At 30.9% G+C, this 26,235-nt stretch overlaps 3 protein-coding genes across 4 annotated transcripts; 1 reads left to right on the top strand and 2 right to left on the bottom strand.

The window, feature by feature from the left end:
* Positions 1–1,350: 1,350 nt before the first annotated feature.
* Positions 1,351–4,721, top strand: LOC114179654 (WAT1-related protein At1g25270-like). Of its 2 annotated transcripts, XM_028066065.1 has the most exons (7): positions 1,351–1,588; positions 1,707–1,769; positions 1,872–1,988; positions 3,278–3,530; positions 3,603–3,761; positions 3,836–3,987; positions 4,215–4,721. In XM_028066065.1, the coding sequence occupies exons 1-7, from the start codon at positions 1,404–1,406 to the stop codon at positions 4,435–4,437; spliced, it is 1,152 nt and encodes a 383-aa protein (XP_027921866.1). In that variant the 5' UTR covers positions 1,351–1,403; the 3' UTR covers positions 4,438–4,721. The 2 variants fall into 2 exon arrangements, with proteins under 2 accessions (XP_027921866.1, XP_027921867.1); XM_028066066.1 differs by lacking the exon at positions 3,603–3,761.
* Positions 4,722–8,078: 3,357 nt separating this feature from the next.
* On the bottom strand, positions 8,079–12,541 carry LOC114175044 (WAT1-related protein At1g25270-like). Its single transcript, XM_028059799.1, has 7 exons — positions 12,360–12,541; positions 12,190–12,252; positions 11,964–12,080; positions 11,641–11,890; positions 8,758–8,916; positions 8,399–8,550; positions 8,079–8,274 (listed from the first exon to the last, which is right to left on the bottom strand). Exons 1-7 carry the CDS (start codon positions 12,539–12,541, stop codon positions 8,079–8,081), a joined length of 1,119 nt encoding a protein of 372 aa, XP_027915600.1.
* An 11,174-nt stretch (positions 12,542–23,715) lies between these two features.
* Positions 23,716–26,094, bottom strand: LOC114179776 (WAT1-related protein At1g25270-like). The gene is made up of 7 exons (XM_028066232.1): positions 25,819–26,094; positions 25,647–25,709; positions 25,450–25,566; positions 25,093–25,342; positions 24,717–24,875; positions 24,351–24,502; positions 23,716–24,222 (listed from the first exon to the last, which is right to left on the bottom strand). The coding sequence occupies exons 1-7, from the start codon at positions 26,010–26,012 to the stop codon at positions 24,027–24,029; spliced, it is 1,131 nt and encodes a 376-aa protein (XP_027922033.1). The 5' UTR covers positions 26,013–26,094; the 3' UTR covers positions 23,716–24,026.
* Between the last annotated feature and the right edge of the window lie 141 nt (positions 26,095–26,235).

Below are 26,235 nucleotides of genomic sequence, written 5' to 3'. Positions count from 1 at the left end.
AAGTATTTACGAATAAATTAGTATATATACTCATATAATTTTGTCAATAATCTTGAATTTTAAACAATTAAGTAATTGAGCTAAGTATTTAGAGAGAAAAAAAAAAAAAGAATTGAGTGTCTTTATTGTTAACTACAAAGTTGTCTTCATAGTCCAAAAGATACCAAAATGGTTTGGACATGGTTACCAAAGTAGTTATTATTATGCAATGCTCCTACTGATTTTTGGCAATAATTTCCATTCTTCTTTTTCTTTTTCTTTTTTCTTTTTCTCCTTTCCTCTACAATCCATGTTCCATCCTGATCAAAGAGAAAAGGCGTGGAGCACGATTAACGGCTAAAATTAGCGCCGCCTTAGGTTTAGGTCAAGTCTTCAAAGCAAGGGTTAGGCCCATTTCTCATATTTATTTTCATATCAAACATTTTTGGACAAATTATTTTACAAGTGTAAATTGTTAATATTTATATTAAAAATTAATTTAATAATAAAAAAACTATTCCATTACAGACTTTTATTTTCAAATTCCTAATATAACTTTTTCGTTAGTCTATTTAAAGTGAAAGTTGATATAGACTTTAATATATTTTCAATCTCTCAAATGTAAATAAATTTCTTATATTTACTTCCAACTTTAAAATGCTTTTAGTTTTGATGTAAAAAGTTTGTTCCAATATTTATTTTTGTTTATGTTATAAATTATTTATATTACAATCTATTTTGAATTTGCATTTCATGTTATCACTTTTTTTTTTTAAGTTTGTCTTTTAATGATTTTAGGCCGAAAGGTTTGGAGTAAACAAAAGTAAAACGTACTTTTTGTCAAATTACATGGAATATATATATATATATATATATATATATATATATATATATATATATATATATATATATATATATTCTCTTACTTCCAATTTTAATTGTATCATGAACAATTCTTTATTAATTCTTTTATTCCCAGTGAACAGTATGGTATATTTGTTCATTAAATGGGTGTCAAAAATTTCAAAAATAAATATTACAATAATTAACTGTAAAATTTGACATGTCAAACAGTAATAATGTTAAGTTTAATTACAGAAATTATATTCGTTACCTTTAGATACGCATTTAGTCATTAAATTGGTTCCTGAATATGCTTTTGTTCTGTTAGTACCTGATTAATTGAACTATAAAAAATGCAACTTAATTTAAGCATGACTTCTTTTATTCAGTGACTGGTTATACCATTGATGAAGTAGTTTGACTATTCAGTAATATTGGATAAATACAAGTGTGGTTGATTTTCTACATACATACACATATATAAATGCACTACTTGGGCAAATTAGAACACACATGTCTCCATATTTTTTCTCTATTTTCTTCTTCAATCTCAACCAAACTTGATTTCAGCTTGTGCAAAGATGAAGAACCTAGTACAAGACTTAAAGCCTGTGGTGCTGATGGTATTGGTTCAAATTGCATATTCTTCTGTGAATGTGCTCTATAAGCTCGCCATAAATGATGGAATGAGCATTAGGATTGTCACTGCATATCGTCTTATTTTTGCAGTAGCTTTCACTTTTTCTCTTGCTCTTATTTTCGAAAGGTTCATTCTCAACGCTCATGCTTCTTTTCTTCATTTTAAGCACTTACAACACCACTTCAATTACAAGAACAACATGATTCCATTTTCTTACTTTCTTTTTTTCACATTTTTAAAACAGAAAGAACAGACCAAAGTTGACATGGAGGGTGCTTTTCATGTCATTTTTTAGTGGCCTATTTGGGTATGTATCTATCTATATCTATATGTATGCATGTATGTATATGGTTCATTTAAACTTTATCCATATATTTATTTATGTCTGTCATTGTGAAACAATATATAGTGCAAGTTTATTGCATAATCTGTTCCTGGAGGCCTTGGATTTGGTGTCTGCAACATTCGCTACAGCAATTTATAATCTTGTTCCTGCAGTCACTTTTATTTTGGCTATCTCGTGCAGGTACGTAATCACCAGTTATATCCATTATATGATAGTTTTTTCTTCTATTTCTATTTGAATGTGTTATGAGTATAATAGAAGAATTTATAGACCATATATTTAGGGAGAGAGACAGTGCTATAGCCATCATTACAAAAATTGCAATCAGAATCCATGATGAGTTTAGTGACTTAAATCTGGTTCACTAACTCCAAAAGTGCTGTTACGTGACTTCTTATAATTGATAAACCTTTATTTTTAGTTGCAGTGGAGGACGCACATAACTTGTGTATATAAACTTCTTGAATGTCAACTTCAAAGACACGACGTGATAGTAATTAAAAGTTATTTTATATCTTTATTTAGACCTATACTAACAACCATAAATAAATAACATGTAAATTTATAGGTATAAAATGACAGACCTGTGTCATGCACGCACACACCATGAACTCAATATAAAAATGTTTTTATAAAACTAAAAGCATCTTTAATTAATTAGAGTTAACCTAATCTACTTATTTCATTCTTATTGTAGTCTTTTTCAGTTTTAGTTCTTAACTATATGATAAAACTAAATACTAGTCTTTACACAGTTTTTCCTCTACAAGAAAAAAGCAAATTTATTCACGGTCAAAATTTATTGATATAAATCAAAATTACGTATAAATTACCCACAATAAAAAATTTATTGGTTAAATATTTGTCGATTGATAAATTTAAAAAATAGAAATCTATTACTAATAGATTTACTAAATTTTTTTACCATAATATAATCAAAGTTTAAAGCATAGATTTGGCATCCATTTTCAACATAAATATGTGTTACTAATAATAAATATTACAAATTACAAACAAATTTTATTAACATATTTATAATTGATGGATATTTTTATTGATATAAAAATTCTAATTTATAGATGAACTTTATTAAGGAATCTATTACCAATTAACTATTTAATCGATAAATAAAATTTTAAAATTTATCAATAAAATTCGTGAACAAATTTTAATTTATCAATAATTTTATTTTTGGTCACTAAAATTTTATCGATAATTTAACATTTTATTTTCTAGTGTTTAGAAAGGTTTAGATTTTACCCGGTGAGAAAATACTGAGTATATATGTTAATTAGAGTACTTATGTTTCATGCATATGTGTGTGGGATTGAATTTTACAATAAATTTTCTTTTAAAGGTGATAAATTTGAAGTAAAGAAAATGATAGAGACAAAATAGGTAATTTAATCTAGTATAGAATTAACATCGGTGAGCTTGGTTGGTCGGATTAATTTCTTAAATTTTGGTAGGTTGGAAAAGTTGAATATGAGAAGCACAGCAGGGAAGGCGAAGGTGGTGGGAACGATAATAGGAATTGGAGGGTCAATGTTGCTGACATTTTTCAAAGGGCAAGAAATTGATGTTAAGAGTTTCCACACTGCTCTTCTGCATAAAAATAATCATTCATTAACTCTGCATAATACTGACTCTAGCCATAGATTTCTGGGTGCTTTGTGTGGTTTTGGAAGCTGCTTCAGTTTTGCATTATGGCTCATCATTCAGGTACATATTCGTAATTTTCCATATATATATATTTGAAAATTGTGAGTTTGATTTCATATTTTGTTGAAACAGTCTAAGATAAACAAAGAATACCCAAGTCATCACTCAAGTACTGCGTTGATGTCCTTAATGGCTGCAATACAAGCCACAGCCTTTGCCCTTTATGTTGAAAAAGACTGGAACCAGTGGAAGTTATGTTCCAGTATTAGGATTCTAACTGTGCTTTATACGGTATAATTGCATAACATTTATATGCCACTAGATAAGAACAATGATCACTAATTTTGAATGAAAATGTTTTGTAGGGAATCGTGGCCTCTGGATTAGTGGTTATTGCCATTGCATGGTGTGTAAAAATGAGAGGTCCAATGTTTGTATCTGTTTTCAACCCTCTCATGCTCCTGCTCGTGGCTGTCGCTGATAGCTTGATGTTAGGTGAAAACTTATATGTAGGAAGGTATAATATAAATCAATTAATTAAAAGTAATGATTTTTTTTTTCTTAAAAAAGTCTCTCTTTCTCATGAAAAGCTATTGTTTTTCCCTTGATTCTTTTCACTGATTCACATTCTCCTTTCTTTCGTTCATAGTTTATCCATGGTTGCACTAAAAAGTTTTGCTTTAGAAGTTTTTGTTTTTTGGGTAAGTAGACTAATGACCTGAACTTTTTTGTGCATAATGTTAGTGTGATCGGAGGCGTGCTGATTGTGTGTGGCTTGTACATGTTTCTGTGGGGTAAAAGCAAAGAAGAGAAAAAGGGGAATAAGACAGTGTCGTCAGAAATCACCCAGAAACATGAAGCAACCGAAGTAGTTGTCATGTCCACTACAACAAATAATGAGAATAGTGACTGCATTAGCAGTACCAAACCCAATTGCAAAAGTAACATAGTTGCCAATGTTTCTTGACTATTCAAGGAAAATGGACACAATCACACGACATTGAAAATTACCAGCTAGAACCAAGACATGGTTTCAGGGAAAGTTCCAACTTATAAAGCTCTTCCTTTACTCGTCATGTATACTGACCATAATATATGTGTGTATTTTTCTAAGTCATTGTTCACTTTGAGTGTTTATTGTCACAACTGAAACGTAAAGTTGTCAATTGCCATAAAGTTTTCCACAAATTTAGTGTTTAAAAGCACTTGACATTAGAGTTTCAGTTAACTCACTAATTGATGTAGTTTATATCCGTCTTAATAAGTTTTGCAAATTTTCTCAGATGATCCATCCTTTTAATATATATAATGATGGAACTAAGACAAAAATTCCTGGAGACAAATTATATTTTTTATATATAAATTAATTTTTTTAATTAAAAAAAACTTTTCATTTCCTCTTATCATTTTCTCTCTTCAAAACACACAAATGCAAAAGAATATGACAATAATATATGTAAAAGTGAAATATAAAATAATCAAATGATTTATTAAAAAAACAAAAGTTACTTTTGGTCGGCGTACAACTCTAGGCTCTTTCAATAGAATGAAAACCAATAATTTTTTAGATAAATTTGATCAGTGGCGGATCTTGACCAAAAGTGTCGGAGGGGCCAAAATAATATAATTTTAAGATCATTAGATTCGATGATTAGTATAATGCTTCAAAAAATGACTTCTCTAACTGAACATTGTTTATCATTAATATAATGTTTCAAAACATGTGAAAAGGTAGAATCTATCTTGTTTTAGTCAATAATTTCATTTTCATTACTCTTAAATGATTAATTTATTCTTCCATTCTTTATCAATATACCTTTTTTGTAAATAATACTAAAAAATAATTGATCATAATCTAATAAAAAATTAAGACACGTAACTATTAAAAGAAAAATATATTCATTATTATTAATACATAATACATTATTTTTTTTTCTATATTCATAAAAAAATGAATATACAAAAAGCTCATGAGATAAAAAAAATAATGTGTTCATCATCAAGTAAGACAAGAGACGGGAAATGAAGAGGATAAATGAAAAATATAATGAGTTTATGTCTAACTTTTTTTTCTTTAAAAACAAAAGGATGACATATGAGAGTGATAAATTATTACAATTTGTGAAAAATTAAAAAGACAATGAAAAGGAAAATAAAAATTATGTTAATAACTATTTGGTTTAATTACTTTTTTGATTCATGTTTTCCTTTAAAAATTGGTCCTCAATTTTTTTTTAATCTCAATTTGATCTCGATTTTTGAAAAACTGATGTAATTCAATCTTTTATGATAAATTTCGCTAAATTCTTTGAAACAGGTCAATGATTTGTTCATTAAAATTGAGACTCTTAATATGAATGATTTGCTTTATTGGTGTAATTAACATAATCCTAGTGTCAATTTTTAAATAAAAAGCTGAAACCAAAAGAAAAATTAAATGTGAATATTTTTATTTTTTATTATATTGAATTTTATATTTTATTATATATTTAAATAAAATATTATTTTTATTTTTATTATATTTAATTTTATGTTTTATTATATATTTACATTAAATATTATGTTTAAATAAAAGAAATAAAATTAAAAAATATAATTTTTATTAATTTTTAATATACATTGCCTACAATTTAAAAAAATTTAAAATTTTTATAAATTTATATATATATATATATATATATATATATATATATATATATATATATATATATATATATATATATATATATATATATAACTAAAAAAAAAAATCAAAATTTTGGGGGGCCAGGGCCCTCCTGCCCCCAAATAGATCTGCCCCTGAATTTGATATTGACGGACCTCATTTTAGATAAATCCTTCATATCTCATCATTTTGATTTGGTGCTCATCAATTTTATTTGGTGGGTATTAACAAATTTAAAAGGACACTTATCCAAATAACGTTCTAGAGAATTTTCAAATTCATTTCATGTAACTATAAGAACTTTAGAAGGTTGTTTTTTCTTTTCTTTAATTATTGCATTCTTATGAAGTTTCTCAAGTTTAGTTGACGTAAATGTATTTTTTCAACTTCATCACAAGTCTTTCTCTTGAAAAAAAAAATCAATATTTTTACTTTTTATCATAATTTTTCTAATATAAATTTGTCAGCTCTCTCACCTGTTTACGAAAAGATAAAATTATGAATACCCAATTATAAATCTCAAAATCCAGACTCAATATTTTAAGAAAATTAACAATCTCTAAATGATTAGTTTCCTATGCCTTAAAGTAGATTCCTAATTATACTCTTTCTTTACATAACTTCAAAGTCTAAAAGAACCCTATTTACATAAAGAAGAGTTTGATAAACCATTAGATCATTATTTTATGATCTCTAATAGATAGAGATATGCCATAATGTAGAAAAACCACATACAAGAGAAAAACAATTGCTATAGAAAAAAGGGATAGACAATCAACTTACTCAAAAGAAGAAATTTTTTTCGTCCAAAATGTCCCTTAGCTTCTCAATATTGCCTTAGTGCAATTTGATTTTGAAAATGATGAGAGATTGAGAGTAAAAATTGAAATAGAAAGAATAGATAAGAAAGAGATGAAGGTAGGGAAGAGAAGGAAACCAAATAAAGAAAAATAAAGAATAAAAAAAATAGTGAAAACGTGATTTTCAAATTTAATTTTTTTAAACTAAATTAATAGAAATAATAAAATATATAAATATATTTTTAAAATATATTAAAAATAAATAAATAAAAAGGTTGGAGGAATCATTATTCTCCTCTATCTTTATATATATATATATATATATATATATATATATATATATATATATATTATATTATGAATTAATAGTATGAAATTTGGATTAAATATGTTTTTGATTCCTGAATTTTTAGTGAAAATTTGAATTAATCCCTCTTCGAATGTTAGTTAAGAAACGTGTTTGAAATCTTAAATAAACTTACAAAAATTTGGTTAAAAGAGTTAAATTCACACATCTCTAAAATTGAGGGACTAAATTTGACTAAAGTTTCGAAGATGAACTAATTTCAATTTTCACTTAAAGTTAAGAGACAAAAAACATATTTAACCCTATTAGTTTCGCTTCTTGTCTCCTCTCGCTTATCTCTTTTCTTTTCTTTAATTCTTCTACACATTGTTTTGTCGTGCTTCCTCTTTGTTTTATTGCAGTGGGATTTTTTCATCATCAACATTTATGATGGTAGAAGCTTCTAATAACATGCTATTAGAGTCATGATTTAAAGTCTATTTTAGTGAGATTTATTTTTTGTTGGACATATTGTTTCATCTGTTATCGGGCCATCTATTAATGTTTAGTCCTACACACGAAATGTATATATTTCGATATGAGGGAAGTGTGTGAGAAGTCCTACATCAAATAGATTATGGCAAGTATGAATTCCACTATTAGGGTTTTTGACACACTAGATTGAAACTATGGAAAGTATGAATTCTACTATTAGGGTTAGGAGTGCTTGCTTCACTAAAAAACGAAGAAAAGTGAGGTACTGTCCATGCGTTCCTACATCAATTCCTTCCCACAATTATTTTCAATGTCATTCATTCGATGATCCCCATGTCCAAAGATTCATCCAAGAGCCTTTGTTACAGTGTTGCTCTTATACTATTCACCTGCTTATTACTAACATGCTCATTCTTATCGTTGGCAGACACGACAACAACCTCAGTCCTTCTTAATTCTGTCTCCGATGACACCAAATCAGTTGGTGGTTTCATTTCTTTGCTTTTACCCCACAGCACCATGTACAACCCACACACAATTAGCGCTGCGCCAACTACACTGAACATATTTAAAAATAAATAAAAATCAGTCACGCGCACGACAGAAATTAATTAACACCATAATATTCTATTCAAGGAATATTTATTAAGAGAAAAAATGGTGGAAAAGAAAGAGTGCATACGTTCCAAGGTATAGTTTGTTTTGTAACAAGAGGGAAGCAGTAGGAGCCACGATCACAAGGGAAAGGGGGTTGAACACAGATGCATACAAGGGACCTCTCTTCCGTACACACCATGAAGTCACAATATTCCCAAATACAGTCACCACAATTCCCTGCCACAAAATTTTAGTTCCAAAATATAAGAAAATGCTAAATTTCCATTTCATTTTGCAGTTGGTTAATGTAAGAGAAAAAAAAAAGACAGAAAGAGAACGCATGCTAGATAGGGCATGTACTAATATGATGAAAATTGGAAATATGAAGAAAATAAAGTAAAAATGAGTAAATATATAGAAATTGAAAAATGGTTATTAGCGTACCGAATAGAGTGCGGACAAAATCCTAATAGCCGAAGGCAACTTCCATTGATTCCAATCTTTTTCAAAACAAAGGGCAAAGAGTGTGGCTTGTAGTGCCGCCATTGAATTCATTAACGATGTACTTAAGTGGTGGCTTGGATATTCCTTACTCAGCTTAGCCTGTTGTACATAATTAAAATGTAAAACCACAGCAAACATATATATGATATATGCAACATGCCTACTGGTATTAATTAAAACATAAAGTATATATGTAACAAGTGTATGTACTGATCTTACTAGAATGAGAAGAAAATGAGTAAGAAAAGAAAAGTTATGGGTATAAAAGTTTTCTAAATTTTTCTACTCAAACAATGCTAACTTCTTGAAGGACAACCAAGCGGAATTACAGAGTGTGCTACGGGTTTTATATATATATATATATAAAGATGTCAATTTGGCACGGTACACATGGTTTGACATTAGTTGTGACAAAAAGTGGTCACAAGAATAAAAAGCCTCCTATTACAAAGGTTGACTGCACAAAAAATCTACAAAAGTCTCGTGGCCAAGTCCAGACCATTGACTTTCCTTTTTTACATGAAAATATATTATTTTTTTAAAATATATTATTAAACTTTCGATTTAGGTTAGTTTGTCTCGATTATAGGCATGTGCTAGTCTCGATCTTTGCCATAGGCTAGCCCGTTACGACTTTCGACCCAGTTTCAGTCGTTCGCCTAGGCTGGTCCATCTCGACACTAAGTTTAGACCAACCTATCTCAGCTTGGGTCAGCCTGTATCAATTGTTGGCTCGAGCTTTCCCATCTCAGTTGTCGGCTTAGGCTGGCCTATCTCGGTTGTCAGTTCAGGCCGAACCAAAGCCGACCTTAGTTTATATTGGTCATTGGTTGGGGCAAACCGAGTCTGAGTCATCTCTTACTTCGACTTGGACTGACCCGTCTCGACCTACAACCTATTATAGTCCGTTTCGGCCTCTAACCGATTACGACTTGTCTCGGCCTTCAACCCGAGTCAGTTCGTCTCAGATTTCATCCCGAGTTGGACTGTCTCGACCTCTGACCTAGGATGGCATGTCTAGTCCTCTCGCCTGGACTGATTGGTTTCGAGCTCCGACCCGACTACCTTGTCTCGAACTTCAGCCCGTCTTAATTGTCGATCTAGGTCGGTGCATCTAAAACATTGGTTTGGGTCAATGCCTTCCGGCCTTCGGCCCGACTCGTCCCAACCGTTGACCTTGGTCGGCCCGGTTCTTCTTGGCTATCATGTCGAACCAACCCGTCCCAACCAGGCTGACCAGTCTCGATTTTCAGTCCGTGCCAGTCCGAGACAACTTCGCTCGATCTTTGACTCAGGCTTAAAATGTTATTATTAGGAGTTAATTAAAGTATTTTAATGGGGCCAAACCCACCTTAGCCCTGATCCTAACCCACTTGAGAGGGGACTTTGGGGGCCATGCCGTTTTTTGGCACCCTTAGTTAAGGGCCTCTTAAAAGAGGGCTTGAAGAAGGGTAGGTCTAGGCTAGCCCATAGGCCGTTAGTCAAATTAACACCTCTAGTTATATGGTAGTTTCCTTAGGTTTTTCTTGGATTAAATTTAACACCGATGAAACTAATAAAGGCAGTCCATGTATGTTATGTTATGAAGGTATTTTTTGGGAAAGTAGGAGAAATATTTTGGGAGTTTCTATACATTTTTGGGAGTTCATAATGCATTTTTCTTAGTTTATGGGAGTTATTCATGTCATTGAGTATGCTAGAAATGTTGGATTTAGAAGACTTTGGTTAGAATGTGATTCAATTTTGCTTGTCAAGCTTTATCCGATCTAAAGATTGTATACCATGGTTTATATAATGGTCATTGGAGAAAATGTGTAAAGTTTTGAAGTGGTAATTGATTTTAGGGTGTCACATATTTTTCGAGAAGGTAATGGTTGTGTAGATTATTTGGTGAGTTTATGTCGCATATTTTAATAGATTATTTGCATAAGAATGTTAATAACTTCATTTTTATTTACTTAAATTAGTAGGAATAATAATTTTTATACATTCATTTCTTAAAATAAGTAATATTCACAATTTTAAAATTTATAAATTTTACGTATAAGCCTATTAAAAATAGAAATAACTTTGAACTGAATAAAACAAGAAAGTAGAAATGTCAAAACGGGTAACCCGGACCGACCTAGCTCAATCCACACGGGTTGATCATTTAGTGAGCCAACCCAACCCGGCTCACTTATTAGCGAATCAAAAATATTCGAATCCAGCCCGACCAACCACAGGTTGGTGGGTTAAACGGGTTGACTCACGGACTCACTTAATTAAAAAAATACAATTTTTAAAATTTTTTTAGTTAAAAATAAATTATAATTCTAATTAAAATCTATTAAACTTCAATACAATCCAAATACAAACCAAAATCAAAAAAATATGTGTTGGTTAAAAAAAAACAATCTAACTTGACCCAAAGGCAAAACCCAACTTAACAAAAAAATACTTATGTAACCCTTTATTTGCAGGTTGGCTCACCAACCCGGCTCATCACGAGTTCAATCCAAGTGAGCTGGGTTCTAGGTGAATCGGGTCAAAAATCAATCCGTATTGAAATTTGTAAAAAAAATTTAACCCAACCCAACCCAATTTGTATTGAAACTTGGCAAGTCAGGTTGGCTCGCAGATTCCAATCTATTTTGACAGCTCTACAAGAAAGAAACGCAGATAAAAAAATTATTTTTAAATGAACTGCAGGTTACTAAACGAGCTACTCTTAGATGAATTAGATGAAAAAAAACATGAATGAATAAATTGGTTAAAAAAGGTACAACTTGTGCGGCTGGGCTTTAGAAAATTAAATCTATAAAAGCAAAAGGAAAGTTATACCTGAATGATGAGCCATGCTGAAAAACTGAAACAACATCCAATACCACTTAGAACACCTATCCACTCTTTTCCATCTGATGCTCTTATCTGGCTAATGTGGTTTTTATGCATAAGATTAATGTCAATATTCTTCCAAATATTTATTTCTACCCCTTTCAAGAATGACAGCACCATCGACCCGCTAACTGCAATTATCGTTCCCATCATCTTAGCTTTCCCTGCTGCGCTTTGCAAATTTAACTCTTCGAAGCTACAAAAAAAATTAGTAATCACCACAATATTTCTGAATTCTCTTCCCACAAAAGTGGTGAAAAGTGACCTACCCACACAGGAAGGAGAGGATGAAAGTGACAATAGGAACCATGTTGAATACAGCGTTAGCATATGTTGCTGATACGAACGCTATCGCGGTGTTAAAAAGATTTTGGAATAAACTCCCACTGTTCATTTATATCATCAACAAACATTATTTGAAGTAAATTTGTTGTACAAATTAATTTAATAATAAGACCAAATAGGGGAAGACTGAATAGTTTGCATCAACCCTACCCAAATAATCCGCAAAGAAATGTCATCACGAGCACCCTCCATCTCAACTTTGGTCTGTTATTTCTGCATTGATTATCAAAATCAAAGAAAAAAAAAACCATTATCCAAAAGATGCATAAACTATGATGTGAAGATTATGAAATAAAATAAGGTGTGGTGTGTGAATTCACCTCTCGAAAATAAGAGCAAGAAATAAAGTGATAGCAGCTCCGAAAATGAGACGGTAGGCACTGAATACTCTAACGCTCATTCCATCACTTATGGCGAAGCTAACAATCACAATATTTCCAGCATATGCAACCTGCACCAGCACCATCAGCAATGGAGGTTTCAACTCTTGCACACGGTTCATTGTATTGCATTTTTTTTTAAGTTGGTTTCTTTGACGAAGGTAGCAAAGAAAATGGAAAAGATAGGGAAATGTGTGTGGAGGTTCTATATATACTCGCGGATCTTGACCAACATTTTTTGGGAAGGCAAAATATTATACTTAACATTTTTGTCACTAATTCAGTGAAAATTAATACATAATTTAGTATAACTATAACTATAAAGAAATTATACATATCTAAATAATTGTCATTCGTTTTTTCATATTCTTGAACTTATATAATAATTGAATCATAATTAAAATTTTCAAATATATTTTTTTTCAATGTAAATAACCAAAATATTCATTTTCCATTTTACTAATGTACACATATTGATTCAAAAGTCATCACAAGCTTTTATTTCATCATTGTTATGCTTATGCCACTAGAGCAGGAAGGGCTTTTGGCAGCGGTTATTTTTATCATTTTGCCCCAGTTCTGGAACCGAGGCATATTAGGACGAGGCCAAAAAGGTTAGCATAAATGCAAACAAAAAGCAACCATCTGCAGCAAATCACAAACCCTAAATCGCGTATCCTCCCCCAAATCGTGAAACCACCTTCATCACAACGACAAGTTTCTTCATGCTGCCGCCACCTACACGTCTCGCCACCATCAACGACAAATCTCCATCCACGCACAACACCAGTCTGCCATGCACCTGCAACACAACGAATTGACGCCCACTTCGCGAGCCCCAAATCGCACTTCGCTAAGCAGAACACGAATGAGCCAAACGTCAAGTAGTCACGAGTTGTTGGAGCGCAACAACAACAATGGAGGTGGGTGGCTGGAAGAAGAAGAAAAAAAATGATTCGCGATTTTTGAACCCTAACGAACCTTTTGGTCTCAATTTAGTTTTTAACCGAGGCATAAAACAGTTTTTGGCACCGGTTCAATTCCACTCGAGGCAGAAAACAATTTTTGGCCTCAGTTTAATTTTTAAGCGAGGTAGAAAACAGTTTTTGGCACTGGTTCAATTTCAACCGAGGCCAAATATCACTGTTGTAGTGGCAATTTTGAAATATTAGCCAACTTTTAGGCTTCGAGTCTTCAAAACCAAAGCATATTAGACCTTTTGGCACTGGTTTTCTGAGAACTGAAGCAGAAAGGCGTTTTCTGCCTTGGGTATATATTGAACAGAAGCATAAAAGTTGGAAAAAATTGCAAAAGTGCCACCACATCATTTTATGCTTCGATTAAGTGATAACCGAGGCCTATAACACGAGTTAAAATAGCAAAACTGCATTATTGTGCGATAAGCAACCTTATCGTCTTGTTTTCATCTTCCCTTCTTTTTTATCAATTTCAAAAAATGAGTTTATTCTTTTGTTTTTTTATCAATATACCTATCTACTAAACAAGTTTAAGACTAAAAATAATTTATCATAATCTAATAAAAAATTGAGAGACATGATTACTAAAAAAAATTATGATAATGAAGTCACAATTAAAAACCCTCTATAAAAAATTACATAATACATTACTTGCTCTATTATATTCATAAAAATGAATATACAAAAAGGTAATTAGATAAAAAAAAACATGGTTAAATATTAAACAAGTATTTCATTACCAAATGAGACAAGAGAACATTATTTTTTTTTTTCCTTTAAGAGCAGATAATAAGTTTCTGTTTAATTTTATTTTTCAATAACAAAAGAGATATGAGTACAATACCTGAAAAGCTCAAAAAACAATGAGAAGAAAAAATAAAAATTATTTTAACAATTTTTTTCTTTAAAAAATTTAATTTTATACTGTACTATTTATTAATATTAAATGTTATACTTTATAAAAGAAATAAAAAAAACTAATTTAATTTTCATTAATTTTGGATATACTACTATCTAATTTATATATATATATATATATATATATATATATATATATATATATATATATATATATACATTGCAGCTTCAATGTTATTGCACGGCTCATTATATATGAACATAATCCAATTTGAGTTGCTTTTTGTGAACTATCTTAGAATAATATTTTGGTAAATATATATATATATATATATATATATATATATATATATATATATATATATATACATTGCAGCTTCAATGTTATTGCACGGCTCATTATATATGAACATAATCCAATTTGAGTTGCTTTTTGTGAACTATCTTAGAATAATATTTTGGTAAACAGTTCTGGTAAATACTTCCATTAAAGATGTTCTAATTCATATTAAACAATACACCTTTTCCTTCTACTTAAAAAATATAACAATTGACATAGATAATAACTATATTGAATTAAAAATAAATTTTTTGAACTGAATTGAGCTGAGTTGAAAAATAGTTCAAACGAACCGAGTGTTTTTATTTTAAAAAATTAAATTAAATTAAATTGCATTGAATTACAGTATGAATTAAACTAAATTGATATGAATTGACTTTTTTTTTCCAAGTGCATTATTTTTAAACTGGATACTATACAGATTGTCTGAAAAGCCTGTCACAACAAAATATACACAATTTATTCAGAAGTGTTAATCCTGAAACTAACGAATTATAAATATGCTCTTCAGATATTTTCTAATCATATATGTTTATAGAACTAACTATTTTGTAAGGTTATAATGTTAACAAATGATTATCTACAATAAATGAAAATTAAGTTTAAGAACCGGCTCAATGTCAGCGTATTCATTATTAGGAAGTTAATGCAATAAAAGAAGAATAAATGCGAGAGAAAAATGAATGTTAAATATGAGTTGAAAGTGAGGTTAAATTAAGTACAAAAGCAACTCTTAACATAACGATCACCACAATAATAAAAAATAAATAAATAAAAAGGTTGTGTTACTACTAGCATTTGTTAAAATTTGTACAAGCCAAAGAAAACAAAATTATTTATAAAAGAGTAGCGTCAATCAAAATCATATCAAAAGAAAATTAAAATTTTATTTATACAGGTATAGCGTCGATCAAGTCCACATTATGTAATTAAAAATTCATTTTTCATTTATAAAGAATTGCATCGGCTAAGTTCACGCTAAATAATAAAAGAAAATTTATTTTTTATAATGCGTGAATAAAAGAAATAAAAAATAAAATAATATTAATAAAAGAGTGGATCGACCTCATTCTAAGTTAATGCAAATTAAGATAATAATATTAGTGTAGGTTAGGCCGATACTAATTTATATATTATGAATTCGTGTGTGTTAGTGGAAATGAATATCATGAAAGTAGCTCCATGAACCTGAAGTTACTCCATGTTAAACCGCAAAAATGATGATGAACGAGATTGATGGAAGTCGAAGGGACATGATTAGAGGTAGATATGTGTTTGGAGAGTGGATTGAAAAGTGTTTCTTAAGAGAAGTTCGACCAACTCTCAAGGAAAAAGTTTAGGAAGGAAGTTTAGAAGAAAAACTATCCTAGTGAATTTAGAAACAAGAGAGCTGCAAATTTGACAGAGTTTCTCTATATAAATTCCTAGTTGATTTTACATGGTTGAGCACTCTTATTTATAGATTTAGGAGCTGACCAAAGGCTCAACAAAAAAAGAGAGGGAAATTTTGAAAATCAAGATGAGAATTGGCTCTAAAACATGCATGCTACAAGTGTGACCAGCCAATTTGGCAAGTTCATGCTTTCCTTATTGCCACATATGCAAAATGCAAGTTAGGGCTCTCCATGCAAGTGTTCTAGGGTTCCTTGAGACCTATGCTAATCCAAATAAAACCTAATCCGCTTGCCAAGGTCTGGTTACACAAGAACTTATGCTAAAAAGCCAAAATTTCACACTTGTAAAATGTCACCCGATTTAATCGATTTTGTCACTTAGCCAATCGATTAAATTGAGGTTGTCACACTAAAATGGTCAAAATACACATCCCAAGAAATGTAAGCTTTTCTAAAATATAAGGCCTAAAGAAATGACTTATTTACATTACAAAGCCAAGAAAATAACATTGGCCCCTGCCACTAGCCCATGTTGTAGCTCCTTGGATGGGTTTCCATCGTTCCCTCTCTCTTGAAGACTATCTGTCCTCAGATCGGAAAAAGTTTATTAGGACCACAACTTTAATCTTTTTATCTCTTTCGGGATCAAAGATCCATATGCAATAACCATCAAACAAAATTTGAATAAGTTCCATATTAAAAGAAAATTATATAAAAGAAGAAGGCTTTTTGTATTTTCAAAATGATTTCCTTGAAAACTAACAAAGCCCACTTCATAAATTTGTTTTTGTTCACTTTGAGTCATTTGTATCTTGTTAGCCAACAATAACTCAAAGTGTATGTTCTCAAAATCTATCGAAGAGTTTAAAACAATGGGAAGTAGAAATGAAATTAAAAACGCCTTAAGTAAGAGTAAAGGTTGAAATTAAAAAATGACAATCATTAATAAATTGAGAAGAGTTAAAATATTTGAAAACTTCCTATAAAATTTCTTATTCAATTATAATCCAGAGAGTGGGATAATATATAGGAAAGCGTTAAAATCATGAATAATTGATATACATTTATTCAATAATTTGTATATCAAGTGTTATCTTGTATTTATATAATGCATTAAAGGTTATAATAATTTTAATTTTCAAGAATTAATAAATACACCATTATTCAATTTTAAGACATAATTGAAAATTAATTTAAGAAATTATCGAAACCAAACATAATAAGAAAGCAAACTAATTTATAAATATCTAAATTATTTAGTCTTTTGTTTCTTCGTTGCATTATTGAAGTTTTGTCCATTAAAGGTCGTAAACTTGTAGAAACACTCTTCTTAACCTTATTCAACATGAAGGTAAGTTTTTAACACGCGTTGCTATTTAAGAGCAACTCTTAGTTCTTATAAATGATACGTTTAAAACACAAATTGAGAGCTGCCTAATATGTGGTCCATGACAGCACAGACCCTAAAATTGTCATTTTACAAGTACACAGAAAAATACACGCAGTTAATATGCAGAGATGCTAATTTCAGTGTGAAGACAAAAAATCGACAATTATTTTTTCCTTATCGACAATTATAAATTGTTATTATTTTATTTGTGGAAAGAGTTGAATCCCAAACATATCCTACTACCTTCTAACTTTATCGTCAAGTCTAAACATATAATTTATTCATTTTTAAATACGATGGACTAGCATTCACTGCCCTCTCTAATATTTATTTATTAAAATTAGTGGCACTGATATAGAGTGGGCCTGCACGTTCTCTTTTCTAGAATTTTTAAATTAGTAATATAACATGTGCCAGCCAAGCCAACATTTTCGTGAGAATAAAAAAAAAAACCTTTTTGGGTAGCTTTGGTTACTGCTTGAAACCTGATACGTCATCATTTCAAGTTGTCACAGAATTTCAAATCATATTAAATATAATTTATATTTATTAAAAATAGTGTAAATGTGAGTCAAAGTTCTATATTAATAAAATAGACAAAGTTAAACATTATATAAGAGTAAAGACCCATAACATCATTGTCTTAAAATTTTGATAATAAAAGTGATGTCAAATATTTTATATGTCTAAGACCAATGTCATATATATATATATATATATATATATATATATATATATATATATATATATAAATAAATATATATATATATATATATATATATATATATATATCTAGAATCACAATCTTTCGTTGACTATAACTACATATGAAAAATATATAAATTCAACAATATTCAAATACATGTCACATTTTCAATTACGATTTAAATATAGGTATCCAAATAGAAAATTTCAGATCCAATACACTACCGAGTGATGGGAGCATGAATAAAATTTAATTGACATGTCCCAAAAATTTGGAGTGCAATTCCAAATCCCATTGAAGCAAAGATTTCTATTTATATTAGTTTAACATTGGTTATATTCTGTCAAGTCTAGTTGGGTTTAATTTTAATTTGGTTTAGTTAGTTTTCTCTACAGCCTTTTATATTCCCATTTTGTAAGCATTCTGCTTTATCAATCTGAATAGAAAGTTCTAGTTTCTGTGATATGGTATTAGTAGAGAATTAAGTATCAGGAGAGAATTAAGTCTCTGTTTTCCCTTTTGGGTTCTCTCTTTTCCGTTCTTTTCCCTTCTTTCCTTTTCTTGTAGTTTCCATGGCTTCTACTGCCGTCTCCATCAATTCTTCCACCACCACCGTCAAAGAACCTCATCAAGATCCCACCCATCCTCTTTTCTTACACCATTTAGATAGTCCCGACCTCCTTCTCACTTCGCAACTCTTAGATCACACAAATTACGTCACCCAGAGTCATGCGATGAGGGTTGCTCTCTCCGTCAAGAACAAACTTCCACTCATCGATGGAACCCTAATCACACCTTTAGACAAGGATCCTTCTTCTGCTGCTGGGTCAAGGGCAAACAACGTCGTTATCTCATGTTTATACAACTCGGTTTCGAAAGCGATTGTGACAAGCATCCTCTTCGCCTCCACCGCTCATGAGATCTTGGAAGATCTCCGAACAAGGTTCCCTTGCAAAAATGGTCTGCGCATTTGTTAACTCCGACGTCAATCTTGTCCCTACAACATGGTTCTGATAGTGTGAGTACCTATTATACCAAGCTCAAATCGATATGGGAAGAGCTTTCTAGATACAAACCCACTTTCAATTGTTCTTGTGGTGGGTTGCACCAACTTCAACAACATGCTGCCTCAGAATATGTCATGAACTTCCTAATGGGTTTGCATGATTCCTTCTCCTAAATTTGTGTTCAAATTCTTCTCTCTGATCATCTACCATTTATCAGTAACATTTTCTCTTTAATTTTGCAAGAAGAATCTCAGTGAGAAATTATTAATACCCAATCATCCTATAATTATGAAAATTTAGCTTTCTCTATTAATTCTTCTAAAAAACCCCTAATTGATAAACAAAAATTTGCTAAGAAATCTCGCCCTAAGTGCACACATTGTGATACCTTGGGACATACTAAAGAAACATGATATAAAACTTTTGGGTACCCCCCAAATTATTTCAAGAATCGATCAAATTCGTTTGTTAATAATGTTGATAGCTCTTTTGAACAAAAATCCACACATAATCCTACATTGACCACTGCTCAATGTCACCAATTAATTCAATACCTCACCACGCAATTAATTGTCACTTCTTCCACTCCTTCCATTCATTCCACTGATGACATTGCTACCAACATTATCGGTAATACCCTAAACTCTATTTTACCTATTAATGCATATCAATGGATTATCGATTCTGGTGCCACATCTCATATTTGTTGTTACAAATCATTGTATGATTCTTATATGACTATGTATAATTCCTATGTTTTACTTCCTAATTCTTTCAAAGTTAAAGTAGAAGGCATTGTCAGTATTAAACTTACTCAGGACATATTTCTTCATAATGTCCTTTACATTCCTTCATTTAGATTCAATCTATTATCTTTTCTTACTTTAATTCAGTAGAATCAATTCCATTTTATTATGCAACCTAACTTTTTCATTTTACAAGATCTCAAATCGAGGAAGACGATTGGCATTGCTAAGTCACGTCACGTCCTCCTGGTTTTTTATTTCTATAAACAATCTTTACCTTTTATCAATTTCAATTCTTGCAATTCTATGAATGAGGCATAAGTTGTTGGTAATTGGCCAAATCATAAATTGTTGGTAATTTCATTTGTGAATGAGGCATTCAATGCATGTGTATAATGGCTTTGAATATGTGTAGGAATGGTTATTTCTTAAACAAATATTAGAATCATTCACAAACCATTCTCTTTGTCAGCATCACAAACCACTTAGGTGAGTCACTGTAAACAAATATAAAAGATACTCTTTCTGTTGTTGTTAGTTTTCATCATGTAGTCTTTATTTTTGAAAGAAGGGTTATGTTTTTGTAATTAGTGCTCATTTGAATCTCTACTATGAGAGACCTTGAAATGGGCACAAGCTAAAGTCTTGTCTATCAAGACTCTCTCAAACCTGCAACTGCAACATATTACTTGTTTCTTTATGAGCAAATGGTTTTTGATGAGATATGAAATAAATGTTGCTTAAGACTTAATGGAAAGAATGTACTAATCACTAATACTTTGCTTTGATGGTATGAACGAAAGTGGTTTAGTTTTAATTTGATTTTTGAAAGTTTATCAATCAAAAGTAAGAAAGTGCCTTTGTGATATGCTCACGAAAGCTAGGATCAAGCTGACCAAACCGATTTGGATTGGGGATAAGCCTGGACTGAGTTGCTTAATTATTGGGATAGTGCTAAGTTCAAAGAAAAATCCTCTCAGAATAAAATAAATAGATCTTTATCACGAGGTGGAGCATTACATTCTATGGGCTGCAAATCCCACCTCGAGGTTGCATTGGGGCTGGTAAGTTTTATTTAGTACATCTTTATATTTCCTTACAAGATTAAAATTTGTTTTAAAAAATATAATCATACTAATTGCATAACATTTCTTAGGAGCGAAAACATGGTCGTCCTATGGACCCAGATGAGTTATTTCTTGCCACTCATAAGAAGAAGGATGGTTCCTGAGTACATACACGTGCACGTGAAACCTATGTATGTTATCCATTTCATTACTCAACTTATTTTTAATTTTTCTATTTAATTCTAACACTTTTCAAATATTATGATTGAATAGGAAGCATATTTGCAACGTGTGCGGGATAAAGAATCTGATAGTTTTGCAGAATCTACAATGACAACTAGGATTGAATGCTGGAAAGATGTTGTTGGAGGAAAGAGTAGAGGTAGAGTTTATGGCACCGCGGACTTGGCTGCCAACATTCATGATGGTGTGTCATCCCTTACTCAACCTTCAACAATATCTCGTGCAATTCTTCCTACGTAAGAACAATTGCAAGAGGCAGAGAGACTTCGTGAAGAAGTAAGACAAGCCACTCAGAGAGCTACTGCAGCTGATGAGAAGGCTACTGCAACATCTGAAGGCTTGGTTGAAACAAATATGAAATGTGCGATGATGGAAGAAGAAATGAAGTTGATGAAGTGACAATTAGCATTGGTGTTGGAAAGACAGACGACAAACTCTTCAACGGGTACCAGTCACGTGCATCCACATTATGATTCTTTATTGGATGATCAACCCATCCCTTGAACATGGACTTCATGAGGTAAATCATATTATAACTTTGTCCTAGCTAAATTTCAATATTTGATGCAGATTACAACTTTGTTAAAGTTAAATATTTATAGCCTTTTCTACAAGTTGTGGTTCTTAATTAGAGGGTCTACAATTGTTTGTATGTTTTATATATTTATGTCTTACATATTGATTTTTCATTTCACAGGTACTATATTCAATGGACTTTTTGTAGAGCTGAGTGAACATGACTTCAACTTCCTCAGTTTTATTTTCCAGTTTTAGTTAATAGGCTTTTTTGTATGGTGAACATTGTAAACAAATTATGACTTGAACTTTGTACACTTTGGTGCATTATCCACTTACTTAGGTTTTATAAACTTATATGCATCCTAATTTGATATCTATGACTCAATGAAGGATGAATGTAGTTTAATTAACTATTGATTCTAATTAGAATGACTTCTGAATGGATAATTGAGATTATATTGATTATGTAATAGTGATCATGCTTGCAGGTAAAATTTGGGTTGAGAACAAAAGAAACTGGACTTGCCGTGAGTAGTTATAGTAGTGTCGTCCAGCCCTCGCTATTTGCGTCGGCTAACCCACGCATCCTTTAATAATTAAAATTTTTAAGCGTCCCCTAGCCCACGCATTCAAAAAGCATTTTTTTTATTATTATCTACTATTACCGTCAACTAGCCCACACATCATTTAATATAAAGTGTTCGTTAGCCCACACACTAAACGACCGTTTTAAGTTATTATTTGCTATTATCGTTGTATGGCTCACACTAATAGCGTCCATATTGGCCAACACTAAGCTCATTTAACCAAACATATTTGTGTCACCGGGACGATGTTATTACATTACAATTTCCACTGACACATCTAAATTAGCCTCCACGATTTTATCGTGGTTAGCTTTCCGACACTAAACCGACAATAATTATAAATTTGTGTCAACTTTGGCCTGTTAGTGTCGAATTTTGGCCGACGCTATTTACCTAAATTCTTGTAGTGTAGCTTTCTTCGATATCAAGTCATTACAAGACAAATCTTAAATAATGATCAAATTTAATGACAAAAATAATTAATTACTATAGTGATCAATTTAAATATTAATTTATATACTGAATATTATTGATAACTAAAATAATTTTAAAAAAATAAAATTAGTCTATAAATTAATAGCTAAAATAGTTTCTACTATGAATTAGTTACTAACTTTAATTACCAATATTTTGATTACTAGAGAAATTGGTGATTTTAGAGTTAATAATACTAAAGGAATGTGATTGTATCGAGATAGTCAATCAGTGTTATATATAATTGAAAATTCAAGTATTTAACGGAAGAATGAAACAAATTAAAATTTATTTTCATTTTATTCTTAAAAAAGGTATCATTTATTACATTCCTACCACAATCCAACTAGCATATATTTTTCAAAGATCTTGAAAAACTTACAATGAGTCTCATCTTTGTAAATTAAGCATTTGAGAGGTTCATGCTCCACCTTAAAGGATGTTGAGATATATTATTATGGTTATTTTTATCGTTTATTATTATTACCTTTACTCAACATATTTAAGAGATATATTTTTAGCCTGATTATATATGAATATCTTATGATATATATTTATATTGATAGCTTGGTACCAACGTTTTCTGAGAGAAGTTGGACAATTCAAAGTGAAAAATAAAGCAAAATTGTTATTCACATTTAGTGGGATAAAAGAATAAGACTTTATAAGCTCTATTTATTAGAGCTACCGGTATGAATTGTGATAAGTTGACAATCATATTCTTTTATACAATCATTCTTTTTTCAGTTTTTTATTATATAATTTAATATGTATTTTAATTAAATATCTTACTTTAATATTTTGTCATTAAAAGAACTTTCCAAGTGATGACATATGAAAAAAGATCTCAAGATATTTTTTTTTTCATGATACAAAGTGGCAGGATACTGTATCACACATAATAATAATATTACACCACATATTTGATCTTAGTAGAATCATTTATTTATTTTGTTGTAATTTAAATAAAAATGTACTCTGTATAATTGTATATTGCTTACTAACTATTTAATATAATTCATGCAAAGATCGGTCCATCACACCAAAATAAAAATATGTCTTTGTTCCATATATTTCTATAAGCTATAACTATAACAACACGGTGTTGTGCAAGGTAGAGAAACATGAGAGACTGCATCATAACTACATCTGAAACTATACATTTATTTAACAAAAAAAAAAAAAAAACGTTGGTGAGGTACTGTCCATGCGTTCCTACATCAATTCCTTCCCACAATTATTTTCAATGTCATTCATTCAATGATCACCATTTCCAAAGATTCATTAAAGAGCCTTCGGTTACAGTGTTGCTTTTATACTATTCACCTGGTTATTGCTAACATGCTCATTCTTATCGTTGGCAGACACGACAACAACCTCGGTCCTTCTTAATTCTGTCTCCGAAGACACCAAATCGGTTGGTGGTTTCATTTCTTTGCTTTTTCCCCACAGCACCATGTACAACCCACACACAATTAGCGCTGCGCCAACTACACTGATCATATTTAAAAATAAATAAAAATCAGTCACGCACACGACAGAAATTAATTAATTAACACCATAATCTTCTATTCAAGGAATATTTATTAAGGGAAAAAATGGTGGAAAAGAAAGAGTGCATACGTTCCAAGGTATAGTTTATTTTGTAACAAGAGGGAAGCAGTAGGAGCCACGATCACAAGGGCAAGGGGGTTGAACACAGATGCATATAGTGGACCTCTCTTCCGTACACACCATGAAGTTACAATATTCACAAATACGGTCACCGCAATTCCCTGCCACAAAATTTTAGTTCCAAAATATAAGAAAATGCTAAATTTCCATTTCATTTTGGAGTTTGTTAAAGTATGAGAAAAAAAGAAGAAGTCAGAAAGAGAACGCAATAGATACGGCATGTACTAATATATGATGAAAAATGGAAATATGAAGAAAATAAAGTAAAAATGAGTAAATATTTAGAAATTGAATAATGGTTATTAATTAGCGTACCGAATAGAGTGCGGACAAAATCCTAATAGCTGAAGGTAACTTCCATTGATTCCAATCTTTTTCAAAACAAAGGGCAAAGAGTGTGGCTTGTAGTGCCGCCATTGAATTCATTAACGATGTACTTGAGTGGTGCCTTGGATATTCCTTACTCAGCTTAGCCTATTGTACATACACATGCTTCAACATTGAAAACTATCTAAAACCAACATTTGTATGTAGTGATCTTTAATGTATTTTTAATATAATGTATTGAAAGTAACAATATAATGTATCTTTAATATTAAGGAGAATATAGTACCAAAACATCCTATGAAGATTCTGAACTTGATGTAACATGTGTATACATATATATATAAAAGCAAAAGGAAAGTTATACCTGAATGATGAGCCATAGTGAAAAACTGAAGCAACATCCAATACCACATAGAACACCAATCCACTCTTTTCCATCTGATGCTATTATCTGAGTGTTGTGTTTTTTATGCATAAGATTAATGTCAATATTCTTCCAAATATTTATTTCTACCCCTTTCAAGAATGACAGCATCATTGACCCGCTAACTCCAATTATCGTTCCCATCACCTTAGCTTTCCCTGCTGCGGTATGCAAATTTAACTTTTCGTAGCTAAAAAACGAATCAGAAATCACTTCACTGCAATAGTTCTGAATTCTCTCTCCCACAAAAGTAAAATAGCACATGAGTTTGGAAAGTGGTGAGTGGTGACTACATACCCGCAAAGGAAGGAGAGGATGAAGGTGACCACAGGAATCATGTTTAGAATAGCGTTAGCATATGTTGCTGATACCAGCGCTACCGCGGTGAAAAAAAGATTCTGGAATAAACTCCCTCTGTTCATTTATATCATCAACAATTCAAGTTAATTATTGTACCAAAGAGGTGAAGAATGAATAGTTTGCATGAACCATACCCAAATAATCCGCAAAAAAATGTCATCACGAGCACCCTCCATGTCAACTTTGGTCTGTTCTTTCTGCATTGATCATCAAAATAAAAGAAAAAAAAAAACATTTTATCCAAAGATGGATAAACTATGATGCGAAGATTATGAAATAAAATAAAGGTATGGTGTGTAAATTCACCTTTCGAAAATAAAAGCAAGAATAACAGTGATAGCAGCTCCCCAAATGTGACGGTAGGCACTGAATACTTTAATGCTCATTCCATCAGTTATGGCGAGGCTAGCAATGACAGTATTTCCAGCATATGCAACCTGCACCAGCATCATCAGCAATGGAGGCTTCAACTCTTGCACCACTTTCACTGTACGGTTCATTGTGTTAGCTTTTTTAAGTTGGTTTCTTTGATGAAGGAAACAAAGAAAACGGAAAAATAGGGTTTATTGACTATCAATATTAATTATGTAATCCGCTGACAACTATTTATTTAGTTATGTATCATTAATTGACGGTTTTGAGATGTTACTTGTGAAAGGTTTATAATATGTGTTTCTTTAATTAATACAAATTATTGTTCTTGTCAAATAATAATATATGTAC

Source organism: Vigna unguiculata, chromosome 3, assembly GCF_004118075.2.
Source record: "Vigna unguiculata cultivar IT97K-499-35 chromosome 3, ASM411807v1, whole genome shotgun sequence".
Classification (NCBI taxonomy): Eukaryota; Viridiplantae; Streptophyta; class Magnoliopsida; order Fabales; family Fabaceae; genus Vigna; species Vigna unguiculata.
Note: the sequence above shows the minus strand (reverse complement) of the source record. Positions and strands in the feature narration are given on the sequence as shown.